We start from the raw sequence: 22,166 nt of genomic DNA, 5'->3' as shown, positions 1-22,166 counted from the left end.
TACAAACTGGTTTCAGTTATCACATAGAATAAAAATCCTGGTGTTGCTTGCTGTTTATTTTTTCCTTACACACACACACACACACACACACACACACACACACACACACACACACAGCTTTCTGTTTGTTTTTTTCCTCGTGTGATTATATGTGTATATTCCTCCGATGACAACTTTAAATGAATGTGTTTTTGCATATAAGTTGAACAAATATTCCATACAGTGGCCAGAAGAGAATGTCTAACACAGATGCTTTCTTCGGATATGGCGATTGTTAGATAATTATAATGTGTATTAATTTAGTGAAAATATAATAGGCTGCTTTGGGCCTTTTTCCATGTATAAAGATTCTTTTAAATTAAAAAAATCTTTAATGAATTACAATTTTAACTTTATATGTGTGTGCATGTGTACCTATACATATGCACACACACATATACATGGATATTCACACACATACATACATAGTTGGAAGCATTTTAGTTTTTATAAGTATTGAGACACTGGGATTTTTATATTTTTAGGAGGCATTAAAACTTCAGCAAGATGTGAGGAAGAAAAAACAAGAGATCCTGGAAAAACATATTGAAACACAAAAGGTAATAGAACGATAATAGTCAAATATGAAGCTTTAAGATAAAAGGGTAGATTTATGTAGAAAAAAATCTATTATAAAAGCAGTTAAATGGGAAAATAGAGAACAAATAGAATCAGTCCCTCTTTAGCAACTGTAATTGGGATGGCAACTCAATCATCAAGCAAAGCAGTTACTAAGTGAAAAATCATATGCTTACTATTTTACTTCAGCTTTCCTTTGCTTCACAGCGTTAGAAGGATACAGCCCCAAACAACTGAGTGAGCCCAAACAGTATGAAAGATTTCTGGAACTTGACACAAGGAAGCAGGATAAAAGGGCGAATCTTATAGCCCTTTCCCCTCACTCTCCTGCCCTTTGGAATGCTTACCCCAACACTGCGTTTATTAGCAAAAAAATGTGATCTTTATATTTACATGTATTGGAGAAGAAGGGATTACAAGAGAGTAAGCAGGCATACAATGGGAAATACAGATCTAAAGTAATGCATTAGTGCCAGTTCTTTGCCTAGCATGCTAGTAGCTACAAACCACCAACTGCCGAAAAGGCAAAAAAGCCTTCAGTATAAAATTGATTAGAGTCTTGTCAGTGTCAGGCAGCAGCCCAGCTGGATGATTCTAATAACCAACGTCCTAGAATCAAGTCTGTTAACTTGCACTTACCGCTTTTTAGGGACACACTGTGCTGAAGAGAAAAGCAACTCAAGAAGAGCTAGCTTATTTAGGCAAATCTCTCCTATCTGTGAAGGAAAAAGAAAAGAAAAATAGGTCAGATACAGGAGAACATTGGAGATTGTATTGACAAATACATGAGAGAAAGTTATCACGAGGATTGTAAATGTGGGCTTTAGTTGCAAAGTTATTTTTCATCTCTGTCGTAACTGCAAAATGTCATTGATGAAGCAGTTGTCCAAGGACTACCTATATTCAGTAATAAATAAATAAATAAAAATAAGCTTTATAAGTTTGGAAGAATTTTTGTTTCATTTTGTTTCTTGTGAATGAATTTTTCAAACAGATTTTTTTTTTAAGAAAGTAAACCAGTAAAATAGATCTTGGTAGTAAATGGATTTTTCTCTCTCTTTTTATTGTTGATCAGTGTGAATTTTACACATTTTTAAAAATTGAAACACATAATTGGATACAGGGTTTCAGTGTGAAAAACTTACAGCACATTGGTATTAGAATAAATATCTTTCTATGTTTTGTGTGTGGGAAAGTATTCCTGTTACTAAAATGATAATTCCACTAGATGCTGATTTCAAAACTGGAGAAAAATAAAAATATGAAGTTAGAAGACAAAGCTGAAATCATGAAAACTCTGGAGACATTAACCAACAGTATCACCAAGTTAAAGGATGAATTAAAAGGAGTTTCCTCAACAAGCACGCCGGTAAAAAACTTGAAAACAAGGACACAGGTATACAGATTTTTTAAATTTTTTTTTAAATTTAGTTATTTGTATCCAGCCTTTATTATTTTTACAAATAACTCAAGGTGGTGAACATATCCAACATACCTTCCTTCTTTGATTTTCCTCACAACAACAACTCAGTGAGGCGGGTTGGACTGAGAGAGAAAGAGTCCCAAAGTCACCCAGCTGGTTTTTACAGCTAAGACGGGACTTGAACTCACAGTCTCTTTCTTTCTATCCTGGTGCCTTAATCACTAGACCAGGGGGAGGCAACCTTGGCTCTTTTATGACTCGTGGACTTCAACCCCCAGAATTCCTGAGCCGGCAAGGCTCAGCTTGGAAACTACTCCCTTTCCCTCAGCATGGCTGGCTCAGGAATTCTGGGAGTTGACGTCCACGAGTCATAAAAGAGCCAAGGTTGCCTACTCCTGCTCTAGACCAAACTGGCTCCCATTTTATTCTCTTCAGAACTCTTTTATCTCTTTTTGTTATTTAATTAGTTTTGTTTTTAATATCTATGATTGCATGAATATATTTGTGACTGTTTACAATTTCTTCTTGCCTTCAGAAAAACAATGGAAAAAATATCCCCCCTTTTTTCAGTGCAAATATTTGAATGGGGTTTTAGTCCACTAGTTTTTCCCATACTGGTCGAGGGCTTTATAACTTGATAGATTATTGAATAGTTTTGTATCATAAGATTGCCATAATTTGCTTTTTAACCAGTTTTAAATGAACTAATTTTATTTTTTCCAGTTTCTGACTTACGATTTTATGCTGAAAATTAATCTGGAAAAATAAAAGTAGTTCATGTAAAACTGATTAAAAAGCAAATTATGATTAGTGTTCTGCTAATGTGTGTAATCTCTGTTGGGATCTTCCTTTTCTATCTAGCATCCTTGTTACACCCCATGAGATCTAGTAGATCTGGTATTTCTACACGAGTTAGAAAATGCAAACTAAATTGCTTTCGTAACTTTTTAGATGCAGAAAGAACTACTGGATACAGAGTTGGACCTATATAAGAAAATGCAGGCTGGAGAAGAAGTTACTGAATTAAGGAGAAAGTATACAGAATTGCAACTTGAAGTAAATATATTTCACCACTGATGGTTAACAGTGCAGATGTTTCACTTCTTGTCCACATAATGCAAAAATTGTTTTAAACGGAAATCATCTTAAAATTGTTTTTAACGGTGGTCTTGAATGTAGATATTTCTGTTCACTTGTCTTTCAGCAATTTTGTCTTTAACCTAAGTTACTATCAACAGCAGGTATTTTTACAATGTACCCATAGATGGCGCTATTGGTGTTTAGAACTAAAAGTATTGAAATGTCTCTAACCTATTTCCCTTGCCTTTAACGACTCACCGCCCCTTTTTCTTACTACTAATATATTAACAGTAATAGTTCTTTGTTAAATGTTAAATGTAGCTTGATGTGATTTATAAAGGGAATCATTAACTTGTGCAGCAGGCAAGTGTTAAAAAAAAACCTAACACATACATAGAGACATACCTTTCAGTTCGTTCAGTTGAATTTTGGCTCAGCCTATGGCATATATATTTGGGCATGGGTATTTTGAATATGTTTGCTTTAGTTTCATTTTCTTTTAAGAAAACTTAACGTTATCATCGAGGAACTAAACTATTAATGACAAAGCGTAGATTTGAATCCTCCTTTTCCTCCAGTGTGGCATAATTAGCCTTCCCTTCTCTAATTTTTCTCACATCAAGCAACCTCTGGAAAGTTCAGCCGAGAGAGAATGAGTGACCTAAAGTCACCCAGCAAACGGAGTCACTTCAATTGCTTTAATTTCACGAGCCAGCTTTGCGGCATCTTTCTGTAAGAACAGTTCAAAGAAGATACTGCTACATGTATCGTTACAAATTATACAGTGCAGAGCATTGTTCTAAAGTTGAAAATGCAGATAGAGCATATATCGCACTTGGGTCTCTATGAATCTTTTTTTTATTATCGCCAGGCAGCTAAGCGAGGGATTCTTTCCACTGGCCGTGGGAGAGGGATGCACACACGAGGTCGAGGTGTATCTCGTGGAAGAGGGAGGGGAGTTCGAAGCCGGGGTCGAGGAAGAAGTCTTTCTGTTCACGCAGTGGTGGATCATCGTCCTCGGGCCCTTGAAATCTCAGCTTTTACAGAGAATGACAGGGAAGATCTCCTCCCTCATTTTGCGGTATGTACCTGTCTGATTGTTCTGCTATTTTTAATTTTGTCTGCGGGTTGGTTTGGGTGTGGGTGGATGGGTAGGTGTCTTCTTACCTCTCTGACATTTTCATTGTGACTGATGAAATACTCAGGCCAAGTTAAAAATTGGTTGAACTTCTTCAGATGTTCCTTAGATCAGACAACTGTTGCAGTATTTTCCTGCAGGTGTGGAGAAAGTGCAAGACAGGATAGAAATTGGCAGGTTTGCATGGTTGTCAACAGTGAAGGAAGGGGTGAAAATAAGGAAACATCTGGGTTACTGATTTGTAATAAAGGATTGGATTGGAGCAGATTCATACTCCATGATATGAAAGTCTGTGGCTTTGATACATACATCATGACGTCATAAATCTGAGAAGTGGACCTTGCATCTTGCTTGTTTGATTATTCTGATAAAAGAGTGTATATATACTTTAGGGTTGAGCTTTTGGTGCTCTCTGAGCTTGGTTGCTTGCTTTCAGAAATTTCATTACCCAAATAGGTAGATAATGAACATCAGATAACGTTATCTTGTCAGTTTTTTTTTTTAAAAAAAAATGCTTAAACTTCTCTGATGTTCAGTTTCCTTTCAGACCATTTTAATACTATTTTTAAAGCACAGTTCTACAGTTTTATATTTGGGAGTCATTGCCAGTGCAAACTATTAAAACTGTATCTAAATGCTGCTTAAAGTTAGCAGGGAATAAATATGTTGCCTAGAATTGAATTTTTTTCCTCTTCAAAGCAATATGGTGAAATTGAAGACTACCAGATAGACGATTCTTCTCTCCATGCAGTGATTACTTTCAAGACACGAGCAGAAGCAGAAGCAGTAAGTATATACCCCCCTCTTTTTTTTCTTATATTTATATTTGAAAGTAAAGTATTTTCAAATGTCCTGTCTTTGGAGCATTGCAATCTCCCAAAATCTTATTAACTCCTATCCTTTTCAGTTTTAGGACAGTTATAACTTTTCAAGAGAGTTCTGCAAATATATCTGCTTTATCTCAATTATCATGGGTGTTTTATACTAAGCGCTGGAGGGAGGGATAAAATTAAAGTCTTCATTTTGGGCAGTTGTACTTGCAATATGTGTTCTATTATTCTAGCTTAAATTATTTAATTAAATACAATAAATCAAATAACACAGTATTTCTGGGAAACAACCTCAGAGTTTGCATCATAATCTGTGATACCAGAAAAGAGGGTATAATGAATGTTGGCTAAGAATATTTTCTGAATATATTTCTAGCATTCATTTAGCTGTTTCCTAGAGCAATGGCAGAGGGAAACAACATCTATGAAGAATATCTTTCATTTTTTTTTATTTTAATTGAAAATCAAGAATCAGGAATATTCAATATGAAACTTAATAGTTCTAAGTCAAGTTATGTCAGATATTTTTGTTGCATTCTTCACCATTTGTGAATATTCTAAAATTAGAATATATTAAAATGTTATTGATTTTAATTGTATTTAATTACTTATCTTCAAAAAATTAAAAATATTTTGGGGGAAAAATTTAACTTAGAAAGATTTGTGCCCTAAAGTTGGAGCTATAAAAGCACAGCATATGTTCATATGAATTTAATAATTTTTTTACTAGTGCCAAGTCACAGTTTGCTCAAATGTTGAACGTGTGCAAGTTTATTATGCCTCAGATATAATCCTATGGACACGATTAAAAATGAAAGATAATATGTATAAATACAATATATACAATTCTACTTGTCAATATATACAGCCTCTACTTGTCAATAAACTGAATACTGTACAGTATATTTTTTGAAAATATAATTTGAAGGTAAAGTAAAATCTTGCACCTAGACCCGAAAAACCAGATGAATAGGTATAAGATAGGCAGCACCTGGTGCAACAATATTGCCTATGAGAGATCTAGGTGTATTGGTAGACCATTGCTTAAATATGAGTTAGCAGTGTGCTGCAGCTGCCAACACAGCCCTGGGCTGTATCAGGAGAGGGATACTATCAAGATCAAGTGAAGTTGTAGTACCACACTATACCACACTAGTGAGGCCACATTTGGAATATTCTCTCCATTTCCATGATACCAAAAAGGTGCTAAGGCCCTAGAAAATGTGCAGAGAAGAGCAATGAAAATTGTAAGGAGTCTAGAGGGTAAATTGTATAATAATAATAGTAAAGTTGGAAGGGACCTTGGAGGTCATCTAGTCCAACCCCCTGCTCAAGCAGGAAACCCTACACCATTTCGGACAAATGGCTGTCCAGTCTCTTCTTAAAAACTTCCAGTGTTGGAGCATTTACTGCTTCTGGAGGCAGGTTGTTCCACTGATTAATTGTTCTCACTGTCAGGAAGTTTCTTGCTTCTCTCCTTGATTAGTTTCCATCTGTTGCTTCTTGTCCTGCCTTCAGGCGCCTTGGAAAATAGCTTGACTCCTTCTTCTTTGTGGCAGCCCCTGAGATATTGGAATACTGCTATCATGTCCCCCCTTGTCCTTCTCTTCGTTAAACTAGACATACCCAATTCTAGCAACCGTTCCTTATATGTTTTAGCCTCCAGTCCCCTAATCATCTTTGTTGCTCTTCTCTGTACTCTTTCTAGAGTCTCAACATCTTCTTTACATCGTGGTGACCAAAACTGGATGCAGTATTCCAAGTGTGGCCTTACCAAGGCATTGTAAAGTGGTATTAATACTTCACGTAATATGATGAACAGTTAAAGGAACAAGTATATTTAGCTTAACAAAGACTGAGAAGACAGTTGATATTACTCTTCCAATACTTAAAAGGGCTGTCATAGGGGAAAGGGTGTTGACTTATTCTCCATAGCACCTGAGGGTAGGACAAGAAGCAATGGGTAGAAGCTTGTCAGAGGGAGATCCAGCCTGGAAATAAGGAATTTCCTGATATTGTGAATTATTAAGCAGTGGAACTGCTTGTCTCTTGGAGTTGTGGATGTTCCATCACTGGAGGTTTTCAAGAAAAGATTGGGCAACCATTTGTCTCGGATTGTATGAGGACTCCTATCTTGGGAGGTTGGACTGGAAAATTTCCAAGGTTCCTTCCAGCCTTATGATTCTGGATTTGAATCTATGGAAAAACAAGATGATAGAAATTCATTTCTCAATAGGTTTCAGCTTCATACGATTTCTTTGAAGGAACGATAGCGAACATTTTACTGCCTTGAATGAAAAAAAGGTTGAATTTTATGATCACATACATTTGGGATGATTCCCGAGTCATGAAATGTTACATTTTTATGTTGCTGTAATTTTTTTCAGAGATTACCATGTTTTTTTAAAGCTCAAATGTCATATGTACTCAGTTTTTAAAATCCCACTTTGTGATGTTGTGACAAGACCATGTACAAAAAAGTCTTCCGAGTTGCATTTTAATAGGTTTGTGGTATCTTTTAAAATTTATCATAAATTTATATGTACAGATTTAAAATTTATGCCTAGGGACTTTAATATCACACAATTCATGTTCAGATGTCATTGGACATGTAATTGTTTCCACATTTCACATTATGCTGTACTTTCAGATTATACCATAAATCTTTTTTTGACCATGGCAGTTATTATTTCAGAATGATGCTAACACTGATTTATGCTAGTTCATGTTACTTTAATTTGGAGGTACTATTTCCAAAGCAAGCACTTAATGTATCTGATAGTTGAAGGCATGAATATCCCATAGGTTTATTTTTTTTTTTTAACAATTCAGTTGCCAGGCTTTTGCCGAAAATAGAATGTTTTACTGCAAGATAAATTAGATTCATGAAGCTTATTTTTTATTTATTTATCAACCCATTGTGTTATCAAGATGCCATGTTTTGGATTGCAGTCATTGATATTAATAAATATCGGTATTTTGGAGAAAAACACAAATAAGGAAATTATTCAGTAACAGTTGGCTGTCTAATATTGTACGATGCAAGTCTGAGAACTTTAATTTGAAGTTCTTTTTTTAACACATACAGCATTGCAAGATAAGGGAGGGTTGTAAAAATGTAAATACTTTCATATGCTTGATTATAAACGCTGAAATTATTTAATGGAACATTAAGCCTATGTTGCATTTGATGAATCTCTGTAATCAGAGACGGGCTTATTTTATTCTATTAAAAGCTAGAAATAGAAATCACAAAGTTAAGTAGAAGTATGCCAAAGAACTGCATTTGCTCTCTTGGCTTTTTTACTATTTTTCCTTGGAACAACATCACCCTGTGAGGTATCATAGGGCTCTTGATATTTCACTTTGTTTAAAATGCCTTGCTGCGTAGTGTGCTAAATGAAGTCTTTTAGGCATATAGGGATATTTGTGAGCTGTTCCTGCAGGCATGTGTATTTTTTAAAAAATGTTTTTGCCTCTAGGCCGCTATCCACGGATCTCGATTTAAAGGGCAAGACCTGAAGTTAGCATGGAACAAGCCAGTAACAAATATGTCAGCCGTGGAAACAGAAGAGACTGAGCCAGATGAAGAAGAAGTAAGTGTACAAGAAGATAAAGAAGAATGAACTTTTATCACTTCGTTTGTTCTGGGACAGCCTACCTCTTTTCTCAATAATAAATTTTTGGGGAAGGCATACGACTGATTAATTTAAGAGAGGCGCTCACCATTTGACATTTAAGAATGCAGGATCTCTTAAAGGAAATGCTATCTTGATAACAAATAGATATAGGAAACGATGAAAACATGGCGTTATACAGGTAGCGCTCGCCATACAAAACCACAATTTGGACTGGAATTTTCACCACTAAGAGATGCTGTCATAAGGTGCGATGTTACATGACCTTGTCACTTAGAGCAGGGATGTCAAACTCAGTTTCATTGAGGGCCGCATCAGCATTGCGGTTGTCCTCAGGGGGCTGGGTAGGTGTGGCCAGGGTGGGCATGGCCTACTGGGTGGGTGTGACCCACTGGGTGGGCACGGCCAGCTCTACATCGTTCGCATCAAGGGTGCCTGTGGGTGCCTGGGCAGGAGTGAGACAGATCTGAGGGTCTCTGGCAGAAGGGGGTGGGACCAGGGCAAGCGCCAAGGCATGGTCCACTGGAAGAGCCTGCTGAAACCCCTCCCCCGGAGCCCATCAAGCCGGATATGTGAAGTAGGCGAGGGCCATTTGCTGGCCACTTCCAGGTGATAGTGCATTTCTTCATTCCTCACAAAGGGTGACACCTCCCCAGTGTGCGCCAAGGGAGCGGGGCCAATGCGGCGGGCCAGTCCCTTGCTGTTTCTAGACGACCTTGTGGAGCTAAGACTGAATGCGTTTCAGCATAGATGGCCACCACAAAATTGTACATTGGCTCCCGGGCGGCCGGGGCTAAGGCAGCGGGGGCCATTCCCTCACTGTTTCCAGGATGGCTTCGCGGGCCATATGAAACCACGTCGTGGGCCGCATCCAGCCCCCAGGCCTTGTGTTTGACATGTCTGACTTAGAGACCGCAATCCCAAGCAGTCTCGGTGGCCATTGTAACTCCAGACACTTGTTTTCAGAAATGATAGATAACAGAACAAAATTGAAGTCTCTGAAATGCATGATATTTGTCTTTGTATAACGTGAACATACTTTTTAAAATTGTAGTACGACCTTACTACAAGAATTGTTCATGGTGGTGTGTACATAGCATTTATTGACGTTAACGACTTCACATTAATAATCAAACCTCTGTCCTGCATATTCTTAACGCTATGTATATATACAGGGGGTCCCCAACTTACAACCACAATTTCTGTTGTTAAGTGGGACATTTGTTAAGTGAGTTTTGCCCCATGTTACGATCTTTCTCGCCACAGTTGTTAAGTGAATCACTGCAGTTGATAAGTTAGCAACCTGGTTGCTAAATGAATCTGGATTTCCCATTGATTTTGCTTGTGAGAAAGTCACAAAAGGTGATCACATGACCCCGGACGTTGCAACGGTCATAAGTATGAACCAATTGCCAAGCATCCAAATTTTGATTACATGACCACGGGTGTGCTGCAAAGGTCATAACTGTGAAAAACGGTCCTAAGTCACATTTTTCAGTACCGTTGTAACTTTGAACAGTCGTTAAATGAACTGTCCTAAGTCAAAGACTACCTGCATTGTGGTTCCTTACAGTCTAGTTAACAAGTTGTGTGAAAATAGTATTTTTTTCTTTTCAATAAATTCACATAATAATTTCCAATCAAAGTTTCTTCAAGCATTTAGCATAGTTTTATTGCAAGTTTTTACAAAGATAAAAATTCACCCCTACTGCCAATAAAGATACATACGAGCTATTAAAATATATGTAACAGTCAGATCCTAGAAATATCAGTTGTAGGATAAATTATGAGTGCAGAAATTACACTGACTTCACCATAAATTTTATCAGAGTTGCTGTTCCGTTGTCAGGTCATTTATTTTATTATTTATGGTCTTAATCTCTGGCCTGTGTATAAGCACCTTCTAAAAGATGCATATTTCATCTCTGGGAAATTACTTTTGTAATTTTTTTCTTTAAAATGAACTATTTCCAAACTAGAGTATTTCAAATGAATTGCAGAAACTCGACATGTATTTATTTAAATATTTTTTCTCAATTTTTTTTCTGATACAGGAAATTTTGGTGCATTAACATACCATACAAAATGCAGTTCTCAGTCAATTTAGGTTTTTTTCTGCCTTTTCCATAGAGCAAGGGTGTCAAACTGATTGCATCATGCAGAGGCTGCGTCCACCCCAGCTCCAGCAATGCAAAAAAAGTTGCTACACATCACGACATGTCACGTGATGTGGCGAGCTTGACACCCATGCCATAGAGTGTGAATTTATTTTCATAGATCAATCTTTGTATCTCAAATGTATAGTAATAAAACAAAGAGATTATTAGGCAGCGTGACGTTCAAAGAGATGCAGCAATATGAATAGGAAGATATAAATGTGGGGAATTGTTTTCCCCATTTCTCATTCATGTTTCCATATACCACACTTGCAAATAGTCACCATGATACAAAAAAGAGTGCAAAAAGGGTGCAAAGAAGAGGAGCAAAGATGATTAGGGGACTGGAGGCTAAAACATGAACGATTGCAGGAACTGGGTATGACCAGCCTAAGGAAGAGGAGAACTAGAGTGACATGATAGAAACTTATCAAGGAGACATCAAAGAGCTAAGCAGAAATTCCTAACAGTGAGAATAATTAACCAGTGGAATGGCTCCAGAAGTTATGGTGTTCCATCACTGGAGGTTTTTAAGAGATTTTACTATTCCATTTGTCTGGAATAGTATTGGGTCTTCTGTTTGAGCAGACGGTTGGAGTAGAAGACCTTCCAAGTTCCCATCCAAATCTGCTATTCTGTATTCTAAAAAGAAAAAAAAAATAGTAGTTTAGGAATGCTATATTGCTTTATGCTACAGATAAATAAACACAGGTGAGACCTCATTGGATTTATATAATTTAGTTCTATAACCAAGTTTCGTTCTTTGGTGCACCATACAGAAGAAATTGGAAGTTTTAATCCCTTGTCCAACTATGGTTTCTTACATATTAAGTTGGAATTATGATAAATATTAACTGGGTTTTCTGAACAAGCCAGGATTGTTAACGTAAGTTTGAAGTAAATTAAAGACACATGATGACTAATACAGCCATTGGCTATGCTTATAGACAATGCTGGGATTTAAGGCAGGTTTTATGCTTTTTGCTTCCTTAACAGAAATCTAAATATATCTAACCGTTTGCTAAACAACCCATAAATAAACCTTGGGTTGTTTGCTAGTCATTTAAAACATCAGGTCATGATTCATATACAAGGGAAGACCTGGGATTTACTAACTAAAATTACAGGTAAAGCAGTAGGTAGAGTAGTCTTGAAGCTTTACATATGCTTGTATATATTTTGCCTGATGTGCCCTTCTATTTTGCATCATATTTTAGATATCAAACATTTGCCTGCGAAAACCTAAATAATTTGGTCATTTGGGTAAATTCAGTGCTAGCAACGGAATTCTTCTTCACATTTCATTATTCCACTTACCCCAGCATAAGGGCATGACAGAAATAATTGAACTCCCACCAAATATTCTTTGGTTTTCAAAGATCCTTTTCCAGCTCGGTATCTTTATATTGAATGAAGTAAATACAGGTAGCCCTTGACTTGTGAGCACAATTGAGTCCAAATTTTGTGTTGCTAAGTGAGACAGTTGTTAAATGAGTTTTGCCCCATTTTACAACCTTTCTTGTCACCGCTGTTAAGTGAATCACTGTAGTTGTTAGTAACACGGTTGTTAATTGCATCTGACTTCCCCATTGACCTTGCTTGTCAGAAGACCCCTGGGGAACACTACAACCATCATAAATATGAGTCAGTTGCCAAGTGTCTGAATTTTCAACATGTGACCCTGGGGATGCTGCAACGGTCATAAGTGGAAAATGGTTATAAGTGTGAAAAATGGTCATTTTTTCAGTGTCCTTGTAACTTCTTAATAGACTTAATGGACTATTATAAGTCAGTGGCAACCTATACTAATGATGGATGATGATTTTTTTTAAAAAATTGTTGTGTTAGCCCAGGGGTAGGCAACCTTGGCTCTTTTATGACTCGTGGACTTCAACTCCCAGAATTCCTGAGCTGAGGGGAAAGGGAGAGGTTTTCATCCTGTGTTAGCCAATCCTTTCAAGGTGCAGATTTGCATGATCTCAGATTCTAATGGATGTATTTCTTCCAGCAGAGTCTTATTAAATATTTCTTTTAGTTTCAGGAAGAATCCTTGGTAGATGACTCTTTGCTTCAAGACGATGATGAAGATGATGATGACAATGAATCTCGTTCGTGGAGAAGATGATTCAACTGATCAGAGACAGCGCTAGAGATTTAGCCTCATTGCATTAACATTTCCTAATGAACTTTTGAATATTTGTACTACAAGACAATTGGATGAAAAGAGATGGATTTCAAATAAGAAACAAGCAGCTGATTGATCCTGTATTTTGATTGATTGATTGATGTTCAGGTTGCATTTACATTTCAGTAAATGATTGCTACAGACATCATATTAGGAACATATGCAATGTTTTTATTCTATGGAAACATTACAGAATTATTTGGATTCTTTGTAATTTAAAATAATTGGTCATACATCAAAATGACCAGGTGTTGTTATAACATATAGAATATTCTTTGTTTGTTTGTTTCATTCCAAGTATGGAATGAACATTTGCATTTAAGATCTTTGTGAATGTTTTCAGAAATGATAGATAACAGTACTAAACTGAAGTTATGTATTCATAATATTGCATAGTAGTATGCTTAGGCTTTACTATGTACTAGCCTTTTGTTGGATTTGTGAACGTATTTTACGTATGAGTTTTAACGATAACAGTGTATGACTGCTTTGCATATATCTCTTTATCACCTTAAGATGTTAAAAAAAAATAAAGAAATGGAATGGTCTTGGGAAAAAAAGAAAAAAGCAATAATGAAATTATACCCATGGCCCATGATAATGGAGAAAAAAATTTAAAAAGATTAAAAAAAAAACGAGACCATTCCAAGTGGCAATCCCAACCCCCCAATTGTCAAGAAAAGAGCTGAATCACTGTCATTTTTTTCACTTTATAATGAATAAAACAATATCGAAAACAAGGCATTGAAGCCATATGCTCAGTTTACACACACACACACACACACACACACACATATACAGTGCGCTAAAATCTTTGGAAACACACTTTAAACTGCTAAACTGGCAACCTAACGTCAGATGGAGTTCCTGCATTGAAGCAAATCTTCTAACGCCCAGGGAATCGAGAACTTTCTCGTGTGAAGACTTGAGCTTAAAGATACATAACAAAATGAGTTACAAAACTGGTATGTATTTTATTGGTTATTAATCACTGAAAACAGTTCAAAGAATCCAAATAGAGTTTTCTATCAAAACGGTGTATAGTTTAGACCAAGTAGCGAAATGTGTCCTAATTCTGTTAAATGTTGTATTTGTTTAAGCAGGAAGTTGCTTTCCTTCGCTCTTTACTAAGCCTTTTTGATTTGTACTTTATATTATAATGAGCCTGATAAGTAACTTGAGATTTTTTTGTTATTTGGTCTTTTTTTAAAACTTGCCACTTCCTGTCCCTTTTTTAACCTTTTTCTCAGAAGGTGCCAAATTATATAGAGTAAAATACAGGAGTAGGAGGGATTATAGCATTTAATATTGAATTGGACCCTAAAACAGATTATAGAAATTTGTTGAAGAACCCTGTTTTTCTGTTGCAATTTCCTCTTCCTGTAGTCCAGGAACATTTCCTGGTTTACAATAGCACTTTTTCTAAAGATCACAAGTAACTCAATTGGAAGGAATAAAACATACTTCCATTAATTTCCTTAAATTATTTTACCTAGATTCCAAGCCATCAAATGTTGTCCTAGAATAGTATTTTGTATATCCAGAGATCAGAATTTCAAAGTGCTGTAATATAGTGGCCTTGCTGAAGCTAAACAAGTACAGGTCTGAACATCAATTTAAGATTTAAGAATATTGCCTCTGCCTCTGCTTTAAAAAAAAGTTGGCTCATAATTAATAACTAATTACAAAAACATGTATTTCATAGAATACATTGTTGCATTACAAGAGAATGTATTTCTGTTTTCTTTTAGGCAAAAGGAAAAAAAACGACGCCATGTAATCTTCAGTATTTCAAGATTTACAGCGCAGACTGAAGTACAGTACATCATTCTTAACAGAAGTAGGTTCTAGAATCTCTTAACTGATTTTTAATAGAATCTGATCCATAGATTGCCGATAACTAAGGTGAAAAAAAAACCCATGATAAATGACTACTTGGACTTGAAATGACTCTGTTTATTTCTTAAAATTCTGAATGCTTTTAGATGCCATATTTGTTGCCTTTTATTGCAAACAACATTGAAATAAATGAGACAGCAATATAAGATATTTTTTGTTCTTCAGGTACTTTCAGCATAGAAGTACTAGAAAGATTCAACTGCAAAAATTTCCCACAATTTGAATCTTCCCTAAGCAATGTTGGGAAAATCAGTAGTCAATATTACCATGGATAATTTAGGCTGCATTATCTAAGAAGTGCTGAACCAAGTATTTGCTTCAACACTGCAAACAATATTTTTAAATTTCTAAACAAGTAGATGGCCATCTAATGCCTTGCTTCTGGAAAGAAACCTGAATCAAGGTAGGCTTCATTTTTAATCAGGTACGTATAATTGTATATATTTTGTGGGGAAAATGGATTACTTTGAAAGAGCAGTGGTGCTAAGCAGTATTTCTTGACAATTTATTGTGATGATTTACGTCTAGGGCAAATGACACATGTTCAGCATTGCCTTGAAAAGAGCTCAAGCATCATAGGTGATTTGTTCATTTCATAATTTCTTTTTGTGGATCGTTGGTTTAGATCCCAATAGAAGTTTCTCATCCCTTTTCCTTCCTTCATTATCCTTCTAGAGGACTATTCTCAAAATCATGCAGGAAATTGCAAATTGCTGATGCCTCAAAATCAGATTTAAATCCCAAAGTAGGTTAAAGGTGTTTGCTGAAAGACATTTCATGATTTTTCAAGATCCTTGACGACGGGATAGAAAATTTTATTTTTTATGATTTTCTTTCAGTTCGGTCTCTTAGGAACTACTAAACCAAAGAGCATGAGTAGTGGATGAATCCCCATTTCATAACTCAAAGCTTTCTTTCTTTTCATTGTTTAGCCTTCTGTGATCAATCAGATTGTAGCAGTTCTAGATCCAAACAATGAAAAATGTGTAGCATGATCTCTGCGAAAATAAGTTGGCATCTGACTATTTCACATAACCGTCTTATAGGAGACTGCATTCGTTAAAAAAAAAATTATCCTGTATACTGCTGAGTAGTATCACGGCATTTATAATGCCAGCATTAATTTATATAGGGTTGGATTAATAATTACAATTGTTTTGGGAGGGAACGTTGATCCCAAAAAGACTTTTTGCTTTGGGGAAAGGATGGGGGTTTCTTTTTCCATGATAAATTGCTTGGAATTAATGCTGATTCTTATGTTCTACAAGCTTCTGTTTACTTCAGAGGTTGCACTCTTCACTGCAGAACAAACAGAGAATCAAGAAAATGGCCACTCCTATTTTTTGCACAGCAAGTAGTTTCTAAATGTATTGGTATTCAAACCATTCATTATTTTTTTTAAAAAAAAAATTAGAGTTTTCCCATGTTTGAGTATAGAATGTTATAGCATCACAGTTACAAATGAGGAAATGCAGTAGAAGCAGAGCCAATAATCTTCAGGTAAGTCTACTGTAGAGAAACAGGTAAAGAGCAACACCTGTAGCTTCTGATGTTTATGTGCTAATGCAGCTTTAAGCCAGATTTTTTTCTTAATTTCCCCTAATTTTCTAACAGACCTAGGATTTCTTGATAGTCTTCTACCTACTGTGTATGTTAACTGGATACGACTTAACTTGGCTTTTTCAAGAGCATTCAAAATTGGCTTGATTCTGCAACCTGCTATGATGGGCCTATAATAAGTATGATTTAGGTCTAGTTTATTAGTATAAATAGATAAATTGGTATGTTGTCTATGTAAATTGATAGATTGTAAAATTGAGGCCTAACCTTGAATTCTCCAATATGAGTATAAATAATCGGAGTTCCTGAATAGGATGAAATGAAAGAGTAAGGGAAAGACGATAAGATTCCTTGTCAATTATCAATTGACATTAATATTTGTTAATAATTGTTACTTTCCCAAAAGGTCGTAATATTATTTATACGGGTTTTTTTTGCTAATATTCTACTCCATTGATACCTTCTATACGGCCAGTTAGCTCTGTTTGATCCCATAACTTTTGCTCTATTTAGAAAGACTGTTCTCTGGTTGTTTTAAATAGATGCAAAGCAGAGCATTGGATACATTTCTGAATTTTGGTTTGATGTTTTGCCATAACCATACAAATGAATAATTCCATAAAAAAAAAAACTGAGCAGGAAATAAAATAGCTTTATAGAATGTTTCTAATGCCTTTTCTTCTGAGGTTCGTGATAGCCAAGTTAACATCCAAATGAAAACAAATATGCACCCTTAAAAATAGCAATTTATTAAAAGTTGTGAAACCTGATTGGATTTTTTTTTTTTTTTTGATCCACTTCAGAAATGTTTCCCATACCTCATTAATTGAATCTCTGGTACCCTCATTAACCAAAACTTTGAACTATTGCTGAACGAATGATTATTGGTTGAGGAATAATAGTAATATTATTAACAACAACAACAACAATAATAAAAACAGCACTGAGTCTGATCAACTGATAAGGGCTATGCAATGCTTCATAGTTTGAAGAAGAAAATGAATGTTGAGAGAGATATTAATTTATTTTTAAATTGGAGGAAGAAAGATCCTAAAGATATACACATATATATGTACACATGCAGACAAATAAAAATAAAGTGATATACCTCTCTCTCTCTCTCTCTCTCTCTCTCTCTCTCTCTCTCTCTCTCTCTCTCATTTTGAATCAGGTGGTTTCTGATCCATCTTTAGAGATGAGAAAAACGAGTAATCAAGTTCAATTATAGTTTATTAGAAAAGGTGTTTGTTGGCAATTTGCTTTTTTTCTTTTGAATCTTGGAAACTACATTTTTCATTTTGCTTATTTAATGCTAATATACCTTACTAGGAGTTGCTTGTTTTAATTCTAATACTTTTTATTGTGTTTTTTCTTTCAATTTACCCAATTCTTGTTCAACACACAAAAGATGCAACTATCTTTGTCCAGAAAATGGTAAAGTTATAAAGTTATTAGAAGTTGTTTTATAAAATTTAAAGCCTAGCATATCTTGTATTGTATTTTACTAGCTTGATATAAAAATGCATGCATTGAATGAAATGCGTGGAATTGATCTAACACTATATATTTTTGTATTGCTGAAGCAGTTTTTTAAAGAGATGTTTTTATATTTTTAACTTGCCGCCAGAATTTTGTGTAGCTAGTAGAATATTCAAAATGTTTTAAAAATGCAAATATAAGATGAAGGGTTATCTACTCTTGGTCTATTTATGGGTTGCAGGCATAAGAAAAATTATTTACTCCCAGTCTATTTTGAGGTTAAGTGTGTAAGAACGATAAGTATATTGTTTACAGAGTTGAGGCTAATATGAAAAAAGTATGGCATTGTTGCACAGTTACAATCTGAGAGTTTTACTATTGATTGATGATTTTTCTCTTGGTTTTACACTGTACTGAGAAATATTGCTAAATGTTATTGACAAGTAAATGGAAAGATCTTAATCTTTTGATTTAAACTGACATCTTCAGTTCTCTTTCAAATGATAAACAATTTCAAAAACAACTCAAATATACTTGAATGATGAAGTCATATTAATGAATCTAGTAGACTTTTGATATTAAACAATATTTTTCCTAAATGAAAGTTTTAATCACCACCTAGTATAACCTTTTATGGAGGTTATACAAAAATAGAAAAGCAGATAAAAAGGTTTAATTTCAATAATTTTCATCGTTCTATGACTTTTATAATTAGGAAAAAAAGCCTTTCTGTTATAACAAAAGTAATTATTTTTAGTCATATATTGGAGAATGAAATAAAAAGCCTACACTTTATAAATGCTGTGTGTTTTTTTTAAATAAATTCTGCACGTTGGAGGCTAGAGGGCACTGTCTACATAACTAAAACTAATTTCATTTTCTTTTATGTATCAGTTTATCATCAGACCTTTGCAATCTTAACAATTGAATGTTTATGTTTTGCTAAGCAAAACACTGTATTTATTCCTACAAAGAACTCATTTAAAAACTGTTTTTATCTAAGCCAGTATATTCCTCTCAGGGATCCATCATTGCTTAAGATCATAATCACGAAATCATTAATGGAACTCATACTAATACCCCACAGCAAATGCAAGCTTCACCTGTATTATATCGTGTACATTGATATACATGCATGTTAATGAAAGAAGTTCAGAACACTTCAGTGAGTTGTAGAAAAGCATTTCATTCTGGAGAGAGCCCACAACTACTTTCCTTCTTTAAAAAAAATACAATTGTTACAGTTTTATTATTCATAATCTCCCTATTACAATAAACCTGACTTTCTATTTAGCAGCTGCTTCCAATATTTTTCCTGCTTTTTTCACATAAACCAAATGGACACTTCTTCCCTATTTTTGGATGTTCATATTAACATTTAGAAAATAGGAGCTACCCAGAACGATCAAATTGTGATGCAGTCATTGAAATGAAAATAAGAAAAACAGAAAATGAGCATTTTCATGTTTTGAGGAGAAATGACTCAGATTTAAACAATCAAAAGTATTGTTGTCCAATCTGCAAAATGATATATGATAGTCCATGTATTTACTGGCTAAATTTACCCTCAGATGTTTTGTTGTTTGGTTGCAATAGACTAATATGGTTACCTATCTTCTAGTTAAAAAGATTTATTTATCCTTACCATTCTCTTTAACAATCTGCATTTTTAATTCTAAATAACCATAAGAAATTCCTTACTAACCAACATTTGGCAATGAAGATTAGTTCTTTATATTGTAATGCTCTTTAAATATTTTTTATTTTAATATAAAAATATATTTTTAAAAATGTTATAAAATTTTCTACTTGTTATTGTAGAATTTTTGATGCTTTCAACATCCAGCTTTAACAGAACATTTTCATATTTAGACGATAAGGTTGAAATATAATTTATTTAATTAAATAATTAAAATCTCATACAAAAATATCTTGATTAATTTTGAGGATAGTTCTTGTCTTGTATATACTTCCTAATTTTTGCTTCATTATTCTATTTGTTTTCTCAATATTTCCACTTCCAGTTTATTCTTTTCCTTTCTTAAAAAAAGTAGAAATCTCTGCTGTAGGTTTCAATTTAAAATAAAGGAAAACTATTTCGAGTATATAATGTATATACAGTATATTACTGGCTAGAGCAAGGAACAGTACAACCAATACATTACAATTATTTCTCTTGAAATTGCATGTGAAAAAAATGTGATTGATCTTGAACAAGATCATTGATAATGAACAATGATGGCACGATATGAACCAGGGATAGTGTATTGCTAAGATGGGTGTGCAAACTTCCAACATTATTTGCTGGTGTAAATTAAGTTTAGTTGGAACTTTCACTGATTCTTCTTTAATTTTTCCATATTCTAAGATATTCCATCAATCCCTGGCATTTTCTTGTTTGGCAGTGACCAAAGTGCTGAACCAAACTTATTTTTTTAATATGACAGGTTTTTATAAATAGGACATATCTTTTAAGATATATGTTGCCATCTCTAGTGTACAGAATCATACTACCTTTTCCATTTTTATCTTTAAACTTGTTACTCTTTAGTCATTGCTTTCCTTTAAGATAATTTGAGGTTACAATGATCTTCACTCATTTCTCCCAAAGTGAGACGTAGCAGGATTTTGGACATGTAATCTCCAAATTGCAGCCTTCTCCTGCTTCAGACTTATTAATTTTGTATGGGTATTTTATATGTGTAGGTGTAGGTGTACATTTCTAAATGTTAGCTTGATCAAGTAGAATAAGGCCAGTACAAGCAATTTTGCCTAGTGAAGCAAGTATTTATTTGGGATATATTTTCTCTCCATCTCTCTCTCTCTCTCTTTCCAGCCAGTTCCAATTCAATATCCAAATTCCTGTTGCATTTGAGAAACAATATATCTAGACATTTATACTGGAGCAATTGGAGAACTCCAATTTGACACACTAGCAGGCGTCTGCTAACAGCACAATAATTTGCTTGTGCTTGTAATTCTTTTCCTCCTTCCCTGTTCTCTTCTCCTTTCTAATGCTGTGACTTTGCCTACCAGTTGCTGCCTAATAGTAAGATAAATGGCCCCGTGTAGTTTGTACAATTTATTTCTCTGTTATCCTCTTCAGGACTTTTTTCTTCATTTCTCCATGTTCCTAGAATTCCCACCTCCCAGTTATGACTACAGTAAATTATCTATAAGAGACTCCGCTTCTGTCCCCTTTCAAACTGTCCCAGTAAGAGGGAGACACCAATACCATTTAACCCACCAGCCGCCTCTTCACTGTAGACAAGTTTGAACTCTTAAAACACAATCTTTGACTGGTGACATTTTTATTCCTTACTAATCAACTAAAAAACACTTTTTTTCCCTCAGCACATTCCAAAACTCTATGGATGTTCAAGATGTTCTTTTTCTTTTCTTCCTCTTATCATCAGCATCCATTGATAACCAGGATGCTGAAAGATAAGCTGTCACTTAATCTGGTCCTGCAAAGCACATTTACTATAAGAAGAAGAAATTAACCTTTAGCTGAAAGCAAAGTTGTCCATTCATTCTCATGAGACAAATTATCATCTCAGTACTGGGAAAAAAAATTGTATCTGTGGTAGAAAATAAGAGAAAAAGTCAGAGATGCAGAAAACTTCCCCAGATTCATTAAAGAAGAACATAGATTAATCAGAGTATCTAAAAATAACCGTAAATATGCAATAATTTGTTGTTTTGTGTGTTTAATATTTGTTTCTAATGTGTCTTGGATTTTCCTTGGGGATGCATTAAAACATGCTCCTTTTTCTCCCAGTGAAAGAAATAGCAAGCATCAGAACTTTAATTTGTAGTTTGGTTTGATTGTTGCAATGAAGGAAAATTACTGATCCAGCTTTATGGGCTATTATGTCTTCAAATTATTTTGAATACTTAATAAGCATTCAATAGAACAATATTTTATGTAATTAAAAAAATTAAGATGGGCAGATTCAAGCATCCTCCTATTTTCATTTCTGCCAATAATCCTAGGTTGCATTGACAGAGAGACACAATCAAGATCACGTTAAGTACCGCTTTATAAAACCTTAGTAAGATCACTCTTAGAATACTGCATTCAGTTTTGGTCACCATATTATAAAGAAGATGTTGAATCTCTGGAAAGAGTGTAGAAAAGAGAGAAAAAAAGATGATTA

The 22,166-nt window shown here is 34.7% G+C and overlaps 1 protein-coding gene across 3 annotated transcripts in view; it reads left to right on the top strand.

Annotated features, from left to right (window-relative positions):
* RBM26 (RNA binding motif protein 26) overlaps nucleotides 1-16,038 on the top strand; it is a 45,362-nt gene extending 29,324 nt beyond the window's left edge. For 2 of the 3 annotated variants that reach the window (XM_039356978.1, XM_039356976.1), the window contains exons 16-24: nucleotides 525-599; nucleotides 1,847-2,014; nucleotides 2,993-3,097; nucleotides 3,993-4,202; nucleotides 4,959-5,045; nucleotides 8,572-8,685; nucleotides 12,919-14,033; nucleotides 14,820-14,908; nucleotides 15,133-16,038. In XM_039356978.1, the coding sequence (XP_039212912.1) occupies nucleotides 525-599; nucleotides 1,847-2,014; nucleotides 2,993-3,097; nucleotides 3,993-4,202; nucleotides 4,959-5,045; nucleotides 8,572-8,685; nucleotides 12,919-13,008 (849 nt within the window). In that variant the 3' untranslated portion in view covers nucleotides 13,009-14,033; nucleotides 14,820-14,908; nucleotides 15,133-16,038. Of the gene's footprint in view, nucleotides 1-524; nucleotides 600-1,846; nucleotides 2,015-2,992; nucleotides 3,098-3,992; nucleotides 4,203-4,958; nucleotides 5,046-8,571; nucleotides 8,686-12,918; nucleotides 14,909-15,132 lie in introns of all 3 variants that reach the window. The other variant, XM_039356977.1, reaches the window with a different exon arrangement.
* Nucleotides 16,039-22,166: the final 6,128 nt, after the last annotated feature.

This window comes from Crotalus tigris, unplaced genomic scaffold (assembly GCF_016545835.1).
Source record: "Crotalus tigris isolate CLP2741 ecotype Arizona unplaced genomic scaffold, ASM1654583v1 scf7180000018856.1329670, whole genome shotgun sequence".
Classification (NCBI taxonomy): Eukaryota; Metazoa; Chordata; class Lepidosauria; order Squamata; family Viperidae; genus Crotalus; species Crotalus tigris.
Note: the sequence above shows the minus strand (reverse complement) of the source record. Positions and strands in the feature narration are given on the sequence as shown.